The sequence below is a fragment of the Tamandua tetradactyla genome, chromosome 12, assembly GCF_023851605.1.
Source record: "Tamandua tetradactyla isolate mTamTet1 chromosome 12, mTamTet1.pri, whole genome shotgun sequence".
NCBI lineage: Eukaryota > Metazoa > Chordata > Mammalia > Pilosa > Myrmecophagidae > Tamandua > Tamandua tetradactyla.
In genome coordinates, this window is record NC_135338.1 from 71510400 (window position 1) to 71533909 (window position 23510).

At 36.1% G+C, this 23510-nt stretch overlaps 1 protein-coding gene across 10 annotated transcripts in view; it reads right to left on the reverse strand.

Annotated features, from left to right (window-relative positions):
* LRRC49 (leucine rich repeat containing 49) overlaps positions 1 to 23510 on the reverse strand; it is a 232375-nt gene that overhangs the window by 86347 nt on the left and 122518 nt on the right. For all 10 annotated transcript variants that reach the window (XM_077123900.1, XM_077123902.1, XM_077123899.1 and 7 more), the window contains one exon: positions 17355 to 17502. In XM_077123900.1, coding sequence (XP_076980015.1) covers positions 17355 to 17502 — 148 coding nt within the window. The remainder of the gene's footprint in view (positions 1 to 17354; positions 17503 to 23510) is intronic.

The window sequence follows — 23510 nt, forward strand, 5'->3', positions numbered from 1 at the left end:
TCCTAATTGGACTGTCAGAAAAAGAGAATTTTGAAAGCAGCAAGAAAAAGCAATCCATCACATACAAGGGAAGCCCAATAAGACTACATGTGGATTTCTCAGCAGAAACCATGGAGGTGAGATGGCATGGTATGAGATATTTAAGATTCTCATATCTCATATCTCATATCTCATACCATCAGATATTTAAGATATTTAAGTTTTCTAAACACAGAAAACTGCCAACGAAGAATTCTATATCCAGCAAAATTATCCTTCAAAAATGAGCGGGATATTAAAACATATTAAGACAATCACTAGAGAATTTGTGACCAAGAGAAATACTCTGGAAGAAATATAAAGGGAGCACCATAGGCAGATAGGAAAAGGCAGGAGAGAGAGGTCTGAAGAAGAGTATGGAAATGAAGACTATCAGTAAATGTAAAAAGAGAAAAAAAAATAGATATGATATATAAAATTCAAAAGGTAAAATGGTAGAAGAAAGTACTGCCTTTATAGTAATAAGCTAAATATTAGTGGATTAAACTCCCCAATCAAAAGACATAGACTGTAGAATGGATTAAAAAATAGGACCCATATATATGCTGTCTACAGGACACTCACTTTAGACCCAAGGACAAAAATAGGTTGAAACTGAAAGGTTGGGAAAAAATATTTCCTGCAAATAACAATCAGAGAAGAGCATGACTAGCTATACTAATATCCAACAAATAAGACTTCAAATGTAAAACAATTTAAAGAGACAAAGAAGGACACTATGTATTAATAAAAGTAACAAGTCAACAAGAAGACATAATCAAATATTTATGCACAAAGCCAGAATACGTCAAAATACATGAGGGAAACATTGACAACACTGAGGGGAGATAATAGACACTTCAACCATAATATTTGGAGACCACAATTCTCCATTCTTACCAATGTATAGGACATCTAGACAGAGGATCAATAAAGAAACAGAGAATTTGTATGATACAATAAATGAACTAGACTTAACAGACATTTACAGAACATTATACACCACAACAGCTGGATACACATTTTTCTCAGGTGCTCATGGATCATTTTCAAGAATAGACCACATACTGGGTCATAAAGCAAGTTTCAATAAATTAAAAAAGATTGAAATCATACAAAACACTCTCTCAGATTATAATGGAATGAAGTTGGAAATCAATAACAGCAAAGGGCTAGAAATTTCACAAATATATGGAGGCTAAACCACACACTCTTAAATAACCAGTGGGTCAAGGAAGAAATGACAAGAGAAATCAGTAAATATCTTGAGGCAAATGAAAATGAAAACACAACAAATCAAATTTATGGGATGCAGCAAAGGCAGAACTAAAAGGGAAATTTACTGCCTTAAATGCTGTTCTAGTTTGCTAGCTGCCAGAATGCAATATACCAGAAACAGAATGGCTTTTAAAAAGGGGAATTTATTTAGTTAACATATAGTTTGAAGAACATATAGTTTGAATAAGAAAGGCAGCTAACTTTCGACTGAGGTTCTTTCCTACATGGGAAGGCACAAGGTGATCTCTGCTAGCTTTCTTTCCAGGCCTCTGGGTTCCTACAACTTGCCCCTGGGATGATTCCTTTCTGTATCTCCAAAGGCCTGGGCTGAGCTGCAAGCGCTGAGATGAAGTATACTGAGCTGCTGGGGCTGTGCTATGTTGAGTTTCTCATTTAAGCACCAGCCAATTAAATCAAACATCATTCGTTACAGTAGGCATGCCTCCTAGCCGACTGCAGATATAATCAGCAACAGATGAGGTTCACATGCCATTGGCGCCTGTCCACAGCAATAGAACTAGGCATTATCACCTAGCCACCCTGAATCTAATTACCACAAATGCCTATGTTAAAAAAGTAGAAAGAGCAAAAATTGAGGAACTAACTGTTCCTGTCAAAGAACTAGAGAAAAAAAAGCAAACTAAACCCAAGGCAAACAAAAGGAAAGAAAGAGGTGTGGACCACAATAAGATAACGTCTCACACCCAGCAGAAAGGCCATTATCAACAAAACAGAAAATGACAAGTGCTGGAGAGGATGTGGAAAAAGAGGCACACTTATTCACTGTTGGTGGGAATGTCAAATGGTGCAACCACTGTGGAAGGCAGTTTGGCAGTTCCTCAAAAAGCTGAAGATAGAATTGCCATATGACCCGGCCATACCATTGCTAGGTATGTACTCAAAGGACATAAGGGCAAAGACACAAACAGACATTTGCACACCAACGTTCATAGCAGCATTATTTACAATTGCAAACAGATGGAAACAGCCAAAATGTCCATCCACAGACGAGTGGCTAAGCAAACTGTGGTATATACATACGATGGAATATTATGCAGCTTTAAGACACAATAAAGTTATAAAGTATGTAACAATATGGATGGACCTTGAGAACATTATGCTGAGTGAGACTAGCCAAAAACAAAAGGACAAATACTGTATGGTCTCACTGATATGAACTGACATTAGTGAATAAACTTGGAATATTTTGTTGGTAACAGAGACCATCAGGAGATAGAAATAGGGTAAGATATTGGGTAACTGGAGTTGAAGGGATACAGACTGTGCAACAGGACTGAATACAAAAACTCAGAAATGGACAGCACAATAGCACCTAACTGTAATACAATTACGTTAAAACACTGAATGAAGCTGCATGTGAGAATGATAGAGGAAGGAGGGCTGGGGGGCATAAATGAAATCAGAAAGAAAGATGTTAAAGATTGAGATGGTATAATCTAGGAATGCCTAGAGTGTATAATAATAGTGACTAAATGTTCAAATTTTAAAAATGTTTTTGCATGAGGAAGAACAAAGGAATGTCATTATTGCAGGGTGCTGAAAATAGGTGGTAATTAATATTTTAAAATGTCACCTTATAAGTGAGACTAAAGCAAAAAATGTTTATTTGGTACAAAATTTATATTTTCACTAGTGCATTTCCTAATATAACTTATATAGATAGTTTGATTGAACACCATAGTACCTGGAATCTCAGGTAGGACATAAGATTTTTGTTGGTTTGTTCAGAGTGAAGCCCCGATGAATGCCAGAGTGATTCAATCAGTGAGTGGAAAAGTATTTGCAAAGCCCCCTGCAGGGAATGGTGAGAACGGGGAGAAATGCAACTTCCCCAAGTTGAATTCTTAATATTCTCACAAGCAGTGTAGACAACCAAAGCTATAGGCTGAGCCCCCAGTCTTGGGGTTTGTTCATACGAAACTTAACCCCACAAAGGATAGGTCAAGTCTACTCAAAATTTAGGTCTAAGAGTCACCCCCAAGAGAGCCTCTTTTGTTGCTCAGATGTGACCTTTCTCTCCAGCCAACACAACAAGCAATCTCACCACCCTCCCCCTGTCTACGTGGCTCATGACTCCCAGGGGTGTAGACCTTCCGAGCAATGTGGGACAGAAATCCTAGAATTAGCTGAGACTCAGCATCAAGGGACTGAGAAAAACCCTAGACTGAGCTGAGACTTGGCATCAAGGGATTGAGAAAACCTTCTCAACCAAAAGGGGGATGAGTGAAATGAGACCAAGTGTCAATGGCTGAGAGATTCCAAACAGAGTCAAGAGGTTATCCTGGAGGTTATTCTTACGCATTAAGTAGATATCACCTTGTTAGTCAAGATGTAATGGAAAGGCTGGATGGAACTGCCTGAAAATGTAGAGCTGTGTTCCAGTAGCCATGTTTCTTGAGGATGACTGAATAATGATACAGCTTTCACAATGTGACTGTGTGATTGTGAAAACCTTGTGTCTGATGCTCCTTTTATCTACCTTGTCAACAAACGAGTAGAACATATGGAGTAAAAATAAATAATAGGGGTAATAAATGCTAAAATAAATTTAGTTTAAAATGCTACTGATCAATGAAAGTGAGGGGTAAGGGTATGGAAGGTATAATCTTTTTTTCTTTTCTGTTTTCGTTTTCTTTTCTACTGTCTTTTTATTTCCTTTTATGAACTGATGCAAATGTTCTAAGAAATGATGAATATGCAACTAAGTGATGATATTGTGAATTACTGATTATATACGTTAATATTTTATTTGGTTTGTTAAATTTTTTTAATTAAATAAATTTTAAAGAAAAGGAAAGAAATAATGAAGATTAGAGTAGAAATAAAAGAAACAGAATACAAAAACAATTGAGAAAATCAATAAAACTAGAAGTTGGTTCTTGGAGAAAATCAATAAAATTGTTGGACCCTTAGCTAGGTGGACAAAAAGAAAAAGAGAGACAATGCAAATAAATGAAATCAGAAATGGAAGAGGAGACATAACCACCGACCACGCAGAAATAAAGAAAGTAATGAGAGGATACTATTAGCAACTATATGCTAATAAACTAGATAATGCAGATGAAGTGGACAACTTCCTAGAAAGGCATGAACAACGAACATTGACTTGAGAAGAAATAGATGACCTCAACAAACTAATCACAAGTAAGAAGACTGAATCAGTCATTGAGAAGCTCCCAAAAATGAAAAGTCCAGGACCAGATGGCTTCATACGTGAATTCTACCAGCATTCAAGAAAGAATTAGTACCAATCCTGGTCTAACTCTTCAAAAAAATTGAAGGGAGGGAAAGCTACCAAACTCATCCTATGAAGTCAACATTACCCTCATACCAAAGCCACACAAAGATACTACAAGAAAAGAAAATTACAGACCAATTTATCCAATGAATATAGACGCAAAAATTCTCAACAAAATTCTTGCAAATTGAATCCAGCAGCACATTAAACACCGTGTCCACGTGGGATTTATTCTAGATATGCAAGGATGGTTCAACATAAGAAAATCAATTAATGTAATACCCCATATCAACAAATCAAAGCAGAAAAACCACATGATCATCTTGATTGATGCTGAAAAGGCATTTGACAAAATTAAACATAATGGGACTTCCAGAGAAGATGGCAGCTTAGTAAGACGCGCGGGTCTTAGTTCCTCCTCCAGAACAGCTACTAGGGAAGTAGAAAGGATACGGAACAGCTCCCAGAGCCACAACAAAGACCAAGAAGACAGCGTACCCCATTCTGGAACGGCTGACTGGCTGAGAGAAACCACTATGGTGAGATCACCGAGGGGCGCGCACTTCCCCAGGCTGGGGTGGCAGGCGGCCGGAGTCCTTTCCTACCTCCTTCCCGGGCCGGCTGGGAGAATTGGACAGGCGATCCCCTCAAGCAGCGGCAGCTGGCACCCCCCACCCCAGGCGCGGCCGCCCGGACCAGCTGGGAGAATTGGATCGGAGATCCCCCAAGCTGTGGAGACCGGTGACCCAGGTCCCTTCCAAACACGTGGCTTCCCAGTCTGGCTGGGAACAGTGGATAGGCACTCCCCCAAGCGGCGGCGGCCGACAAACCCCCACCACGCTTGGCGCTCCGGGCCAGCTGGGAAATTTGGACAGGCGCTCCCCCAAGCCGTGGAGGCCAGCGACCCTCCCCACGTGTGGATTCCCGGGCAGGCTGGGAGATTCGGATTGGCACTCCCCCAAGCCACTTCGGCTGGCAACCCTCCCCTACAGCGAGAGTTTTCCAAAGTTAAAGGAACCACAGCATCTTTTACTGGTGGGACCCACAGACAGACGAGCGCCACGAGCGCCACCTATGGGCAGGATAAGAAAAACAGAGCCCAGAGATTTCACAGAAAAATCTTTCAACCTGCGGGGTCTCACACCCAGGGAAATCTGATTAAATGCCCAGACGCCAGCAGAAGATAACGGATCATGCTCAGAAAATTGAAGATATGGCCCAGTCAAAGGAACAAACCAATAGTTCAAATGAGATACAGGAACTGAGACAACTAATGCTGAATATACGAACAGAAATGGAAAAGCTCTTCAAAAACCAAATCAATAAATTGAGGGAGGACATGAAGAAGACATGGGCTGAACAAAAAGAAGAAACAGAAAAACTGAAAAAACAAATCACAGAACTTATGGGAGTGAAGGACAAAGTAGAAAAGATGGAAAAAACAATGGATACCTACAATGGTAGATTTAAAGAGACAGAAGCTAGAATTAGTGAATTGGAAGATGGAAGACCTGAATTCCAAAAAGAAACAGAAACTATAGGGAAAAGAATGGAAAAATTTGAACAGGGGATCAGGGAACTGAATGACAATATGAAGCGCACAAATATACGTGTTGTGGGTGTCCCAGAAGGAGAAGAGAAGGGAAAAGGAGGAGAAAAACTAATGGAAGAAATTATCACTGAAAATTTCCCAACTCTTATGAAAGATCTAAAATTATAGATCCAAGAAGTGCAGCGTACCCCAAAGAGAACAGACCCAAATAGGTGTTCTCCAAGACACTTACTAGTTAGAATGTCAGAGGTCAAAGAGAAAGAGAGGATCTTGAAAGTAGCAAGAGAAAAACAATCCATCACATACAAGGGAAACCCAATAAGACTATGTGTAGATTTCTCAGTAGAAACCATGGAAGCAAGAAGACAGTGGGATGACATATTTAAATTACTAAAAGAGAAAAACTGCCAACCAAGACTTCTATATCCAGCAAAATTGTCCTTCAAAAATGAAGGAGAAATTAAAACATTTATAGACAAAAAGTCACTGAGAGAATTTGTGACCAAGAGACCAGCTCTGCAAGAAATACTAAAGGGAGCACTACAGTCAGATATGAAAAGACAGAAGAGAGAGGTATGGAGAAGAGTGTAGAAAGAAGGAAAATCAGATATGATATATATAATACAAAAGGCAAAATGGTAGAGGAAAATATCATCGAAAGAGTAATAACACTAAATGTTAATGGACTGAATTCCGCAATCAAAAGACATAGACTGGCAGAAATGGATTAAAAAACAGGATCCTTCTATATGCTGTCTACAGGAAACACATCTTAGACCCAAAGATAAACATAGGTTGAAAGTGAAAGGTTGGGAAAAGATATTTCATGCAAATAACAACCAGAAAAGAGCAGGAGTAGCTATACTAATATCCAACAAATTAGACTTCAAATGTAAAACAGTTAAAAGAGACAAAGAAGGACACTATCTACTAATAAAAGGAACATTTAAACAAGAAGACATAACAATCATAAATATTTATGCACCGAACCAGAATGCCCCAAAATACATGAGGAATACACTGAAAAGGGAAATAGACACATATACCATAATAGTTGGAGACTTCAATTCACCACTCTCATCAATGGACAGAACATCTAGACAGAGGATCAATAAAGAAACAGAGAATTTGAAGATTACAATAAATGAACTAGACTTAACAGACATTTATAGGACATTACATCCCACAACAGCAGGATACACCTCTTTCTCAAGTGCTCATGGATCATTCTCAAAGATAGACCATATGCTGGGTCACAAAGCAAGTCTTAACAAATTTAAAAAGATTGAAATCATACGCAACACTTTCTCAGATCATGAAGGAATGAAGTTGGAAATCAATAATAGGCGGAGTGCCAGAAAATTCACAAATACGTGGAGGCTCAATAACACACTCTTAAACAACGAGTGGGTCAAGGAAGAAATTGCAAGAGAAATTGGTAAATAGCTCGAGGCGAATGAAAACGAAAACACAACATATCAAAACCTATGGGATGCAGCAAAGGCAGTGCTAAGAGGGAAATTTATTGCCCTAAATGCCTATATCAGAAAAGAAGAAAAGGCAAAAATTCAGGAATTAACTGTCCACTTGGAAGAACTGGAGAAAGAACAGCAAACTAACCCCAAAGCAAGCAAAAGGAAAGAAATAACAAAGATTAGAGCAGAAATAAATGAAATTGAGAACATGAAAACAACAGAGAAAATCAATAAGACCAGAAGTGGGTTCTATGAGAAAATCAATAAGATTGATGGGCCCTTAGCAAGACTGACAAAAAGAAGAAGAGAGAGGACGCAAATAAATAAGATCAGAAATGGAAGAGGAGACACAACCACTGACCTCACAGAAATAAAGGAGGTAATAACAGGATACTATGAACAACTTTACGCTAATAAATACAACAATTTAGATGAAATGGACCGGTTCCTGGAAAGACATGGACAACCAACTTTGACTCAAGAAGAAATAGATGACCTCAACAAACCAATCAGAAGTAAAGAAATTGAATCAGTCTTTCAAAAGCTTCCTAAAAAGAAAAGTCCAGGACCAGATGGCTTCACATGTGAATTCTACCAAACATTCCAGAATTAGTACCAACTCTCCTCAAACTCTTCAAAAAAACTGAAGTGGAGGGAAAGCTACCTAATTCATTCTACGAAGCCAATATCACCCTCATACCAAAACCAGGCAAAGATATTACAAAAAAAGAAAACTACAGACCAATCTCTCTAATGAATATAGATGCAAAAATCCTCAAAAAACTTCTAGCAAATCGAATCCAATAACACATTAAAAGAATTATACATCATGACCAAGTAGGATTCATCTCAGGTATGCAAGGATGGTTCAACATAAGAAAATCAATTAATGTAATACACCATATCAACAAATCAAAGCAGAAAAATCACATGATCATCTCAATTGATGCAGAGAAGGCATTTGACAAGATTCAACATCCTTTCCTGTTGAAAACACTTCAAAAGATAGGAATACAAGGGAACTTCCTTAAAATGATAGAGGGAATATATGAAAAACCCACAGCTAATATCATCCTCAATGGGGAAAAATTGAAAACTTTCCCCCTAAGATCAGGAACAAGAAAAGGATGTCCATTATCACCACTATTATTCAACATCGTGTTGGAGGTTCTAGCTAGAGCAATTAGACAAGAAAAAGAAATACAAGGCATCAAAATTGGAAAGGAAGAAGTAAAACTATCACTGTTTGCAGACAATATATTATACGTCGAAAACCCGGAAAAATCCACAACAAAACTACTAGAGCTAACAGATGAGTACAGCAAAGTAGCAGGTTACAAGATCAACATTCAAAAATCTGTAGCATTTCTATACACTAGCAATGAACAAGCTGAGGGGGAAATCAAGAAACAAATTCCATTTACAATTGCAACTAAAAGAATAAAATACCTAGGAATAAATTTAACTAAAGAGACAAAAAACCTGTACAAAGAAAACTACAAAAAACTGTTAAAAGAAATCACAGAAGACCTAAATAGATGGAAGGGCATACCGTGTTCATAGATTGGAAGACTAAATATAGTTAAGATGTCAATCCTACCTAAATTGATTTACAGATTCAATGCAATACCAATCAAAATCCCAACAACTTATTTTTCAGAAATAGAAAAACCAGTAGGCAAATTTATCTGGAAGGGCAGGGTGCCCCGAATTGCTAAAAGTATCTTGAAGAAAAAAAACGAAGCTGGAGGTCTCACGCTGCTGGACTTTAAGGCATATTATGAAGCCACAGTGGTCAAAACAGCATGGTATTGGCATAAAGATAGATATATCGACCAATGGAATCGAATAGAGTGCTCAGATATAGACCCTCTCATCTATGGGCATTTGATCTTTGATAAGGCAGTCAAGCCAACTCACCTGGGACAGAACAGTCTCTTCAATAAATGGTGCCTAGAGAACTGGATATCCATATGCAAAAGAATGAAAGAGGACCCGTATCTCACACCCTATACAAAAGTTAACTCAAAATGGATCAAAGATCTAAACATTAGGTCTAAGACCATAAAACAGTTAGAGGAAAATGTAGGGAGATATCTTATGAAACTTACAATTGGAGGCGGTTTGATGGACCTTAAACCTAAAGCAAGAGCACTGAAGAAAGAAAGAAATAAATGGGAGCTCCTCAAAATTAAACACTTTTGTGCATCAAAGAACTTCATCAAGAAAGTAGAAAGACAGCCTACACAATGGGAGACAATATTTGGAAACAACATATCAGATAAAGTTCTAGTATCCAGAATTTATAAAGAGATTATTCAACTGAACAACAAAAAGACAGCCAACCCAATTACAAAATGGGAAAAAGACTTGAACAGACACCTCTCAGAAGAGGAAATACAAATGGCCAAAAGGCACATGAAGAGATGCTCAATGTCCCTGGCCATTAGAGAAATGCAAATCAAAACCACAATGAGATATCATCTCACACCCACCAGAATGGCCATTATCAACAAAACAGAAAATGACAAGTGCTGGAGAGGATGCGGAGAAAGAGGCACACTTACCCACTGTTGGTGGGAATGTCAAATGGTGCAACCACTGTGGAAGGCAGTTTGGCAGTTCCTCAAAAAACTGAATATAGAATTGCCATACGACCCAGCAATACCATTGCTAGGTATCTACTCAAAGGACTTAAGGGCAAAGACACAAACTGACATTTGCACACCAATGTTTATAGCAGCGTTATTTACAATTGCAAAGAGATGGAAACAGCCAAAATCTCCATCAACAGAAGAGTGGCTAAACAAATTGTGGTATATACATACGATGGAATATTATGCAGCTTTAAGACAGAATAAACTTATGAAGCATGTAATAACATGGATGGACCTAGAGAACATTATGCTGAGTGAGTCTAGCCAAAAACTAAAGGACAAATACTGTATGGTTCCACTGATGTGAACCGACTTCGAGAATAAACTTGGAATATGTCATTGGTAACAGAGACCAGCAGGAGTTAGAAATAGGGTAAGATAATGGGTAATTGGAGCTGAAGGGATACAGACTGTGCAATAGGACTAGATACAAAAACTCAGAAATGGACAGCACAATAACACCTAATTGTAATGTAATAATGTTAAAACACTGAATGAAGCTGCATCTGAGCTATAGTTTTTTTGTTTGTTTGTTTGTTTGTTTGTGTCTTTTGTTTTTTTTTCTTTTTTCTTTTCTTTTTTATTATTATTTTTATTTTTTTCTCTATATTAACATTCTATATCTTTTTCTGTTGTTTTGCTAGTTCTTTTCCTAAATCCCAGCAAATGTACTAAGAAATGATGATCATGCATCTATGTGATGATGTTAAGAATTACTGATTGCATATGTAGAATGGAATGATTTCTAAATGTTGTGTTAATTTCTTTTTTCTTTAATTAATAAAAAAATAAAAAAAAAAAATAAAGAGGGAACCATCTTGCAAAGAGCCATGAGAGCCCATACAGCATGAGACCCTTGAAGATGAAGAAGGAAAATGCCCCTACGGGAGCTTCATGAAACAACAAACCTGGAGAGAAAGCTAGCAAACATCACTGTGTTTGCCATGTGCCCTTACAGTTGAGAGAGAAATCCTGAATGTCATCAGCCTTCTCAATAAAGGTATCTTTTCCTGGATACCCTAGAGCAGACATTTCTATAGCTTTGCTTTAATTTCAACATTTTCACAGCCTTAGAACTGTAATCTTGCAACTTATTAAATTCCCCTTTTTAAAAGCCATTCCATTTCTGGTATGTCACATTTTGGCAGCTTGTAAATTACCACAATTGCTTTCCCCTTAACTTCTAAAATAGGAATGTGAATCCCTGGGCTCCCAATTTTTATAACCTTCATTTGGCCTACTGTAATTTAATGAACACGTTTTTGTTTGGATCACCATATCTATGGTCTGAGAATGGTGAACTTGTAACTTAATAAATTCGCTTCCTAAAAACTAAAAAAAAAATTAAACATACTTTCTTGAAGAAAACACTTCAAAAATAGGAATAGAAAGGAACTCCCTCAACATGATAAAGGGAATATGTGAAAAACCCACAGTGAATGTCATCCCGAATGGGGGAAAGACTGATAACAAGATCAGGAAGACGACAAGGATGTCCAGAGTCTCCATTGTTATTCAACATTGTGCTGGAAGTTCTAGCCAAACAATTAGACAAGAAAAAGAAAGAGAAGGTATTTAAATTGGAAAGAAGAAGTAAAACTCTCACTGTTTGCAGATGATATGATACTACATGTCGAAAATCCCAAAATATCCACAGCAAAGATACTAGAGCAAATAAATGAGTACAGCAAAGTGGCAGAGGACAAGATCAACATTTAAAAATCAGTAGTGTTGATATACACTGGTAATAAGCACTCAATCTTGTCTGAGGAGGAAATCAAGAAAAAATTTCATTCACAGTAGCAACCAAAAGAATAAACTATTTTGGAATAAATTTAAATAAGGATAGAAAAGACCTACAGGCAGAAAGCTACAAGAAATTGCTAAAAGAAATCATGAAAAACCTAAATAAATGGAAGGGCATACCGTAATCATGGATTGGAAGACTAAATATAGTGAAGACATCAATTCTACCCACACTGAATTATAGATTGAAAGCAATATCAATTAAAATTCCTAACCTTAAAGAAATAGAAAAACCAATAACCAAATGTGTTTGGAAGAGCAGGGTTCCCCAAATAACTAAAAATATCTTGAGAAAGAAAAGTGAAGTGGGAGGTCTCACACTACCTGACTTTAAAGCATATTATGAAGCTACAGTGGTTAAAACAGCATGGTACTGGCATAAAGATAGATATATCGACCAATGGTATCAAATAGAGTATTCAGACATAGACCTTCTCATCTATGGACTATTGATCTTTGATAAGGTGGTCAAGCCAACTCACCTGGGACAGAGTAGCATGGTGCTTGAAAAACTGGGTATCTATATGCAAAAGAATGAAAGAGGATCCATATCTCATACCTTATACAAAAACTAACTCAAAATGGATCAAAGATCTAAACTTTAGAGATAAGAGGTTAAAACTTTTATAGGGAAGTATCTTCTAAAACTTGTAATAGGAGGCGGTTTCCTAGATCTTACACCCAAAGGACAAGCATTGAATAAAGAAATAGATAAATGTGAACTTGTCAAAATTAAACACATCTGTGCATCAAAGAACTTTTTCAAGAAAATGAAAAGACAACTTATACAATGGGAGACAATATTTACACACCACATATCAGATAAGGGTTTAGTATTCAGAATATATAAAGAGATTTTTCAACTTCACAATGAAAAGACAAACAACCCAATTAAAAATGGGCAAAAGACATGAACAGACACTTCTCAGAAGAGGAAATACAAATGGCTAAAAGGCACATGAAAAGATGCTCAACTTCACTGGCCATTAGGGAAATGCAAATCAAAACCACAATGAGATATTATCTCACACTCACTAGAATGCCCATTATAAAAAACAAACAAACAGACAAACAGAAAATGACATGTGCTGGAGAGGATGTAGAGAAGGAGGCACACTTATCCACTGTTGCTGGGAAGGTAAAATGGTACAATCACTGTAGACGGCAATTTGGCAGTTCCTCAGGAAGTATAGAATTGCCATATGATCCAGCAATACCATTACTAGGTATCTATTCCAAGGACATGAGGGCAAGGACACAAACAGACATTTGCACATCAATGTTTATAGCAGCATTATTTACAATTGCCAAGAGATGGAAACAGCTCAAATGTCCATCAATGTATAGGTGGCTAAACAGGCTGTGGTAAACTCATATGATGGAATATTATGTAGCTGTAAGACAGAATAAAGTCATGAAGCATATAACAACATGGATGGACCTTGAGGACATTATGCTAAATGAACTTAGCCAGAAACAAAAGGAAAAATACTGTATGGTTTCATTGACATGAACTAACATTAATGAGTTAACTTGGAAAATTGAAGTTAAGAATATTTAACTTCAACACTCAGGTTGTCAGAAGATAGAAATAGGGTAGATATTGGGCAATTGGTACTGAAGGAAAATAGATTGTGCAACAGGACTAACTGTAAAAATTCAGAAATGGATAGCACAATACTACCTGATCGTAGCACAATACTATAAGTTCACTGAATGAACCTGAATGTGAGTAGAATAGACAGAGAAGGGCTGGGGACATGTATGAAACCAGAAGGGATATAACATGATCTCTCCCAAAAACTTTGGGTATTTATGTGACGACTGGGACTCAGAGTTAGAGTTCTGAAGCTATGAAAGTCAGCAGTACCCCATATAGGAACTGTATAAAAAGTTGAAAAAGTGATCAGACATCAAGTAGAGATATGAATGAAGCTGATCTGGATAGGAATAAGGTATATCAGAAGATATCAGAAGACCATAAAAGATGGTATCGTTGATATTTTAAAACTTCAACTTCTATGTGAGACTAAAGGGAGATGGTGTATTTGGTACAAAGTTTATATTTGGGGTAGTGCATTTCCTAATTTAGCTTTAACAGTCACTTTAGTTGAACACCATAAGTACTTGGAATTGAATAGAACATGTGGTTTTGTTGGTTTGTCCAGGTTAGTGTGATGCCCCAATAAATTTGAGTGATTTGGGCAGTGAATAAGGAAGTATTTGCAAAGTCCCCTTGCACACATACAGACAAAGGAGGAAATATTCGACTTCCCATTTGGAGAATTTCTGATATTCTTGCAAGCAGTGAGGACAACCAAATCAATAGGTCGAGCCCTAGATCTTGGGGGTTCGCCCTATGAAACTTATTCCTGCAAAGGATAGGCTAAGCCTACTTAAAATTAGGCCTAAGAGTCACCTCCAGAGAACCTCTTTGGTTGCTCAGATGTGGCCTCTCTCTCTATGCCAACTAAACAGGTAAACTCATTGCCCTCCCCCCTACGTGAGTTATGACTCCTAGGGGTGTAAATCTGCCTGGCAATGTGGGAAAGAAAGCCTGGGATGAACTAGGACCAGGCATCAAGGGTTTGAGAAAGCCTTCTTGACCAAAAGGGAGAAGAGAGAAATGAGAAAAAATAAAGTATCAGTGGCTGAGAGTATTCAAACAGCATCAAGAGGTTATCCTGGAAGTTATTCTTATGTATTATACGGATATTCACTTTTAGTTTATGGTGTATTGGAGTGGGTGAAGGGAAGTATCTAAAACTGTTGACCTGTGTTCCAGTAGCCTAGATTCTTGAAGATGAGTGTCTACAGATATAATGTTTACAGTGTGACTATGTGATTGAGAAAACTTTGTGTCTGATGCTCTTTATATCCAGGGTACAGACAGATGAGTAAAAAACATGGATAAAAAAATAAAGAAATAATAGAGGGAGACAAAGGATAAAATAAATTGGGTAGATAGAAACACTAGTAGCAATGAGAGGGAGGGGTAAGGTGTATCATGTGTATGAATTTTTTCTTTTATTTTTATTTCTTTTTCTGGGGTGATGCAGATGTTCTGAAAAATGATCATGGTGATGAATACACAACTATGTGAATATATTATGAGCCATTGATTGTACACTATGTATAGAATGTATGTGTGTGAAGATTACTCAATAAAAAATAAAATTAATCATAAGGAAACATCAAAATAATCTGAATTGAAAATCATTTTACAAAATAACTAGCCCATAATATTCATAAGTTTCAGTTTCACTAAAGTCAAGGAAAACAGAAACTGTTCCAGACTAATGAGAAATTACAAGACATGACAACTAAATGTATTTAAAATTACATTTTACAGCATAATTCCAAATTGGATCCTTTTACTCTAAAGAACATTATTGGTATAACTTGTGAAATTTGAATAGTACATAAGAATTAAATGCTAGTAATTTTTCAATGTTTATTAACTGCTTTTGGTGATTCTATTGTGGTTATATAGCAGAATGTCTTTGCCGTTAGTAAAAACACATTAAAGTGTTGAGAGTTGTTGGGGGAATCAAGTCAGTAGCTTACTCTCAAATGATTCAATAAAATAAAGTTCTTTGTACTGTACCTATGACTTTTCTGTAACTTTGAGATTGTTTATAAAACATATTTTTTGAAATTTGTGAAATTTTCAAAATTCACAAATTTGAATACAAAATGTATTTGTATTCAAAATTTGTATACAAAAATGATGACTCTAGTTAGCACAACAGACAGCTCTGCTCCTATTCTATGTGCTCCTCCCCCATTTCCTTACCAGGTGAACATAGCCTATGAAAGGTACAAGAATAATGAATTAAATATAGTATCATTCTGCTTTACTTAAGCCATGGAAGAAAGTAAATTTCACTCAATCAATAAGTCTTTATTCAGCATTGTTAAATTCAACTATAGTCTCAGCATTGTGTGAGATAGAGAAGGAAAGGAAATAAAACGTGTATGTGTTAAGTAAGAAAGAAGAATGGTTTCTACTCTTAACTATATATATTACTTAAGGAAACAAGACAAATATAAATTAACTATGAGAAATAAAATATATAATTAAGTATTAGCTTATATAAGTGGATTAGCTCCATATATTATTCCTTTCATTCCAACATCATCAGGAAGGGCAAGGAGAAGTGGCAATGATGCTTAATTAAGAAAGTCATGGAGATAAGGATAAAGAGTCACCATAAAAGTATAAAACAGAGATCACAATACGGATCTGAACAAATTGAAAAGACAACCATTATCTCCATTCTGGAGCAAAGAGCAAGGAAGACCCCTAGAAGATCCTTGATATTCATGAAATCATCATAGATTTAACTATTTGCTCTCCACCCTAGATGTTGATAATATTGCTGAGGTATAAATGTAATTGCACATATTATGGAGCTAGTGAACAGAGAATGGGTCATTTAGCAGTTAAGTAAACCTAGCTGACTACCAGCAGACTAGCAAAGTCTAGAGGAGAGAAAAACAATGGAGGCTTAGGATATTTTTCTAGGTCAGAGATTATCAAACTAAGAACATTAATACACATTTTCTAAGAAAATAAAATATGCAAATAAATTTGAGTTGCCCTGAAACAAAGTTGGCAAGTTTCTCCATTATCGAACTCCCTTGGAGCCTATAATAAACTGATGTGCACTGTACACCTAAAGGAAGGGATACCACATTCAACACTTCAGTTAGATCAGTAGCTATATCAAAACATCTAAGAATAGGAAATATCTTAACATGGAAATAGACTAAATTATAAAGAGATTGCCACTTTAGGACATATACGATCAACAATAATAAGCTCTATACAATGCTACCTCGGAGTCTTACACTATTCTAACCACCCTATGACAGAGTATAGTTAGAATCTCCTTTTCACTTTGAGGAAAATGACAAACAGATAAGTTAAGTAAATTGCTGAAGTGTCCATGGCTAGAAAGGGGTCCTGTCAGGAGTCAGATTCTGGCAGCCTAGCTCTAGCACCTATACTCTTAACCATCACATTTGGTTCATTTGTTCAAAAGTAAATTATTAGTTGACTGTTAAGCAAGCATGAAAACCAAGCAAGATGATTAATTAAAATAGAAGACTAGTAGTTTAAAAAGCTCTATTCAATGAAATTGTGGATACAGGACAGGTGGTAAAAACCCTGTAATAATTATGACATAAACATTCATGATAATCTATAATTCACTAAAATTAAGAAACATTTAAAAGATAGCACTTCAGTTTCCTAATGTACACTAAGGAAAACAACATGATAAATGCTTTGGAAGAGTTCTCACCGTGATTCTCTTCATGTCTAGCTGGCGCAGCTGCATCATATTCTGAAGGATAGTGTGTTTGTACCATGACTCTTGAGCTATTGGATTGCCATCAAAAGTGATGTCTGACAGTGAAGTACAGTCAGCAAGGCAGGAAACAGTCTCAAAACTGCAGGAGAGACAGAAACCACTGGATTATTCTGAGGCCCCCAAATAGTATTTTCATTTTTAAAAGAGCTTTATTTCTTAGAACAGTTTGAGATTTATAGAAAATTGAGTAAAACAGAGTTCCCATACACCCCACCCAAGTTTCCCCTATTATTTTATTACAATGGTACATAAATACTTATTAGTAACTAAAGTCCATACCTTATTCAGATTTCCTTAGTTTTTACCTATTTCTATTCTAGGATCCCATTAGGACACCATGTTACATTTAGTTGTCACATGTCTTCTTAGGCTCTTCTTAGCTATGACAGGTTCTCAGACTTTGCTTATCTTTTATGACTTTGACAGTTTTGAGAAATACCTATGGGCCATTTTGTAGGAAGGCCCTCTATTGTGATTTGCCTGATATTTTTCTCATAATTAGATAGAGTAGGGTACATATTAGCAACAGAACTGATCACTGTTGATGTTAACTTTGATTACATGGCTAAGGTAGTGTTAGACCTCTCCACACTAAAGTTACTCTTATCTCCCCCCCTTTCCATACAGAATCCTTTAGAAGGAAGTCACTATGTACAGCCCACATTTAAGGAGTGAGAAGTTATGTTCTTCCTCTCTGAGGGTGAAGTATCTACATTAATCATTTGATATTCTGCCTGGATGGTTTGTTTTTCCCCTCCGTTTACCTATTTACTAATCATTTATTTATATAAGTATGGGTTCATGATATTTATTTTATGCTTTAATTTATAATCCAAAATGTCTTTGTTGTTCAAATTGTTCCAGCTTTGGCCATTAAAGCTCTTTCAGTTGGCTCCTATGTCTCTTTAATTTATTTGATCAATGTGGTTTGTCTTTTCTGTTTTTTTTTGGGGGGGGGGGGGTGCTTCCTTACTTTCTGACACTACAAGATGCTCCAGACTCATCTATTTCTTGCCTTAGTCCTTAGCATCTGCCTTTCCTCCAACGATCACTGGTTCCCCCAAGGATCCCTGGTTCCTTTTATTAGAGAATATTAGAAACCAAAATCTGGATGCTAGTTATACTTTTAGCTACTAAGATCTCATTGCTTTTAGGACATCTCAACTGACAGTATATGTAAATACTAACACAGATATATACACCTATCTATAAATATTTCTACACAGAACCATCTGTATATATTAGGCTAAACATGAGTTCACACTAATGTTTCAAACTCTAATCTATTACCAAATGGATTATTCTAACCTCCTCCCACCATCTGCCATCTATTCATTTAAATAATTGTTCATTTCCAGTATACATGTATAGCAATATCAGAATTATTCATTTGTACCTTTCAGGAAAACAATTTTATCAACTAGAGTCCAGTGACTATGTGTAATTCCTTTTGCATTTAGTTGTATAGACTCATTTTGAAGTTACTAGGTCAACACCTTCTTCTCTCACTGCATTCAATGAGGTTGTTTCATTCATATGAAAGATTCACTTTTCAGTCTGCATTACTTCCTGAGATCTTCCAACCTCCTAAATGATTTTTAAAATTTGCATACCTTAAGGTTAAATTTTTGTGCTGTCAAGTTCTATGGAGCTTGATGAATGTATCCCATGTATCTATTATTAAAAAATCATAACGAATAGTTTCATTGATGGAAAAAATTCCCTGTGCCTTTTCTATTCAGCCTTCCCCCAAACTCCTTTAAAACACTGATCATTGTACTTTCTCAGTTCTGCCTTTTCCAGCATGTTTAATAATTGGAATCATAGGGTATGTAAGTCTTTTTAGACTGACTTCTTTCACTTAGCATAGCGCTTAAAGGTCATTCATGTGTTTTTGTGGTGTGGTAACTCACTCCATTTGATCACTAAATAATATTCCATTATATGGAAGTACCACAGTTTTTGTTTATCCATTCACCTACTGAAAGACTTCTTGGTTGATTGAAGTTTTTGATGATTATGACTAAAGCTGCTATAAACATTCATGGGCAGGTTTTTGTGTGGACCCAAGATTTCAACTCAATTGGGTAAACACTTGGTCATGAGTGCCTGATAATATATAAGACTATGTTTGTCTTTGTAAGAAATTGCTACACTGTCTTCCAAAGTAGCTGTACCATGTTTAAACCCACTCTGCATCTTTATAGTACTTGATACTGCCAGTGTTTTGGGCTTTACCCATTCTATTAGGTATGTAGTGGTATCTCATTGCTCACATTTGCAATTTCCTAATGACAAAGGATGCTGAGTACCTTTTTCATGTTTATTTCCAATCTGTATGTCTTCTTTGTGTTTTCAGATCTTTTGTCTATTTTTAATTGAGTTGTTTTCTTATTGCTGAGTTGTAAGAGTTTTTATATTAAGGATGTGAGTCTTTAATCAGATATGTGTTTGTCAGGTATTTCTCCCAGAGAATGTCTTTTCATTCTCTTAACAGTTTCTTTTGTAGAGCAGAAATTTAAAATTTTATGCACCTTATCAATTTTCTCTTCCATGGATCGTGCTTTTGAGGCAATATCCAAAAACTCATTGCCAAACCTAAGGGTCATTCAGATTTTTAACACAAAGTTTTGGTTTTCTTTTAAAAGTTTTATAGTTTTGAGTTTTACATTTACATCTATGATCTATTTTTAATTAGTTTTGTAAAAGGCATAAGGTCTTTGTCTACATTTTTTTTTTTCGTATGGATGTCCAATTGTTCCAGAACCATTTGTTGAAAAGACTATTCTGTCCTCATTAATTTTTGGGGTTCTTTTGTCAAAAATCAGCTAAACAAAAAATGTTTATTTGTTGCATTTATACTTTGACTAGTGCATTCCCTAACTTAGCTTATATGGACAGCTTAATTGAACACATAAGTACAGGGAAACTTGAATAGGGCATGAGATTTTGTAGGTCTGTCCAGGTTAGCATGATACCCTGATAAATTCCAGGTGATTTGAACAGTGAAGAAAGAAGTATTTGCAAAGTCTCCCCTGGGGAATGGGGAGAAAGGGGGAAAATTCAACTTCCCCATTTGGAGAATTCCTAATAGTCTCACGAACAGTGGAGACAACCAAATCAATAGGCCGAGCCCTCAATCTTGGGGTTTGTGCCTATGAAATTTATCCCCTGCAAAAGATAGGCTAGGCCTACTTAAAATTAGGCCTAAGAGTCACCCTCAGAGAACCTCTTTTGTTGCTCAGATGTGGTGTCTCTCTAAGCTGACACGGGAGGTGAACTTATTGCCCTCCTCCTCTCAACGGAGGACATGACTTCCAGGGGTGTGGCAATGTGGGACAGAAATCCTAGAATGAGTTGGGACTCAGCACCAAGGGATTGAGAAAACCTTCTTGATCAAAAGAGGGAAGAGAGAAATGAGACAAAATAAAGTGTCAGTGGCTGAAAGATTTCAAAGTCAAAAGGTTATCCTGGAGGTTGTTCATATGTATTATACAGATATTCCCTTTTTAGTTTATGTTGAATTAGAGTGGCTAGAGGGAAATGCCAGAAACTACAGAGCTGTGTTCTAGTAGCCATGTTTCTTGAAGATGATTGTACAATGATATAGCTTCTGCAATGTGACTGTGTGATCGTGAAAACCTTGTTTCTGATGCTCCTTTCATCTACAGTATAGACAGATGAGTAAAAAATATGGATAATAAATAAACAAATAATAGGGGGAACAAAGATTAAAATAAATTGAGTAGATTGAAATACTAGTGCTCAATGAAAGGGAGTTGTAAGGCATATGGCATGTATGAGTTTTTTCTTTTTTCTTTCTTTTGATGGTGAGATGCAAATGTTAAAAAAAAAGGATCATGGTGATGAACACACAACTATGTGATGATATTGTGAGCCACTGATTGTAACCATGTCAAGAATGTTTGTATGCCAAGAATGTCTGTTCAGTGCTTATAATAAACATATTTAAAAAAATAGCTAAATATATTTGTATAGGTATATTTCTGAGTTCTCTATTCTGTTCCATTGATTGTTATGTCTATTCTTTTCCAGTACCACACTGCCTTGATTACTATAGCCTTAGAGTTAGTCTTGAAGTATGGTGGCATGTATCCTCCAACTCTGTCCTTCTTTAGTATTGTGTTGGCTATTGGAGTTCTTAGCTTTTCCATATAACTTGAGAATTAGGTTCTCAATAGCTACAAAATAGCTTGCTGGAACTTTCATTTTTAAAGAAGGGAATAATTACTTTTCTAAATAATATCCCTGAGCAGCTTGGTCAAGTTCCTATTTAATTAGAGTCATTCCCAAACATTGAACAACAATAATTACTATAAACACTCAGACCTAAAATTACTTAATTTATTTAGGCACTACATTGAAAATTCCTTTCTCCCTGTGCTAAGAAAAACTAAAGGACATGGAACATTTACGGTATAGAAAACAAAGAACCTATGTGCAGACAGTTAAGACTGAGGCAAAGTCTATAGCAAGAATAACATTCACATCAGCTAGTTTCATATCTCTATCCCATATTATTGACAGCCCCTTCCAACATGAAAAAGTTAGAATGGCCACAGCCCAAATACCCCTAAAGAGTGGGATAGAAAGGTCAAAGGTGATGATGGAGTTATACAGGGAAGGGTAGGGTTTAACAAACGAATATGATTGCTAAATCATTATATTGATACTTCTTTTAGTCTCTAGTATCTTAGAGCAGCTAGAAGCAATAACCTAAAATTGTGGAACTGTAACCCATATTAAACTCTGAAATTTGTTCTACAACTCATTGTTGTGCTGTGCTTTGAAATTTATTGTTTTGTATGTTATTTTTCACAAAAAAGAAAAACAAGTCAATTATGAGGATAAAAAAAAGTATTTATTTCTTCTAGCCTCTTATATTCTGGAGTAGCTAGAAGGAAAAATCTGAGATGATGATATGGTAGCCCATGACAAATTCTGGGATCTGTCCTGTACTTAATTATAGAAGAGTGCTTTGAAAACTATTACTTTTTTCTTTCTTTGCTTTGTATATGTGCTATATTATACAATAAAAAAATTGTTAAAAATTAGGTCTAATTTTTAGTCACCCACAGAGAACCTCTTTTGTTGCTCAGATGTGGCCTTTCTCACTCTAAGCCGACACACCAAGTGAACTTACTGCCCTCCCCGCTAATAAGGGACATGACTCCAGGGGTGTAAAGCTCCCTGGCAATGTGGGGAAAAAATCTTCTCAACCAAGAGGGGAAGAAAGAAATGAGACAAAAATGTTAGTGGTGAGAGATTTCAAACAGAGTCCAGAGGCTATCCTGGAGGTTATTCTTATGCATTATATAGATATCCCTTTTTAGTTTACGGTGTATTGGAGTAGAAGCTAGAGGGAAATACCTGAAACTGTGGAGCTATGTCCCAGTGCCATGTTTCTTGAAGATGATTGTATAATGATACAGCTTTTACAGTGTGACTGTATGATTGTGAAAACCTTGCATCTGATGCTCCTTTTAACCAAGGTATGGAGAGGAGAGTAAGAAAATATGAATAAAAAATAAACAAATAATATGGGGAACAAAAATTAAAATAAATTGAGGAGATTGAAATATTAGTGGTCTATGAGAGGGAGGGGTAAGGGGTATGGTATGTATGAGTTTTTCTTTTTTCCTTTTTATTTCTTTTGTTGGAGTGAGGAAAATGTTCAAAAAAATGATCATGGTGATGAATATACAACTATGTGATGATATTGTGAGCCACTGATTATATACCATGTATGGAATGTTTGTTGCCAAGAATGTTTGTATGTTAAGTTCTTACAATAAAAATTTTTTAAAAAGAATAAAGTTCACTATGTTTTGTCCTGTCATATTTAAATATTTCTTCTATTATGTTTTATTCCTATTCAAGGTAAAGAGATTACAGGTATTAATTATTTTACTCAGCATTTAAATTATCCGTCTAAAAGCTAAACTTCACAGTGTATGCACAACACAGCTTTTGAGATATTTAGATAATTATGAGACATTTTTTCAAATGGCAAATGTATCTAAATGAAAAGAATTCATAAATTTTAACTTATTAATCACTTTAAGT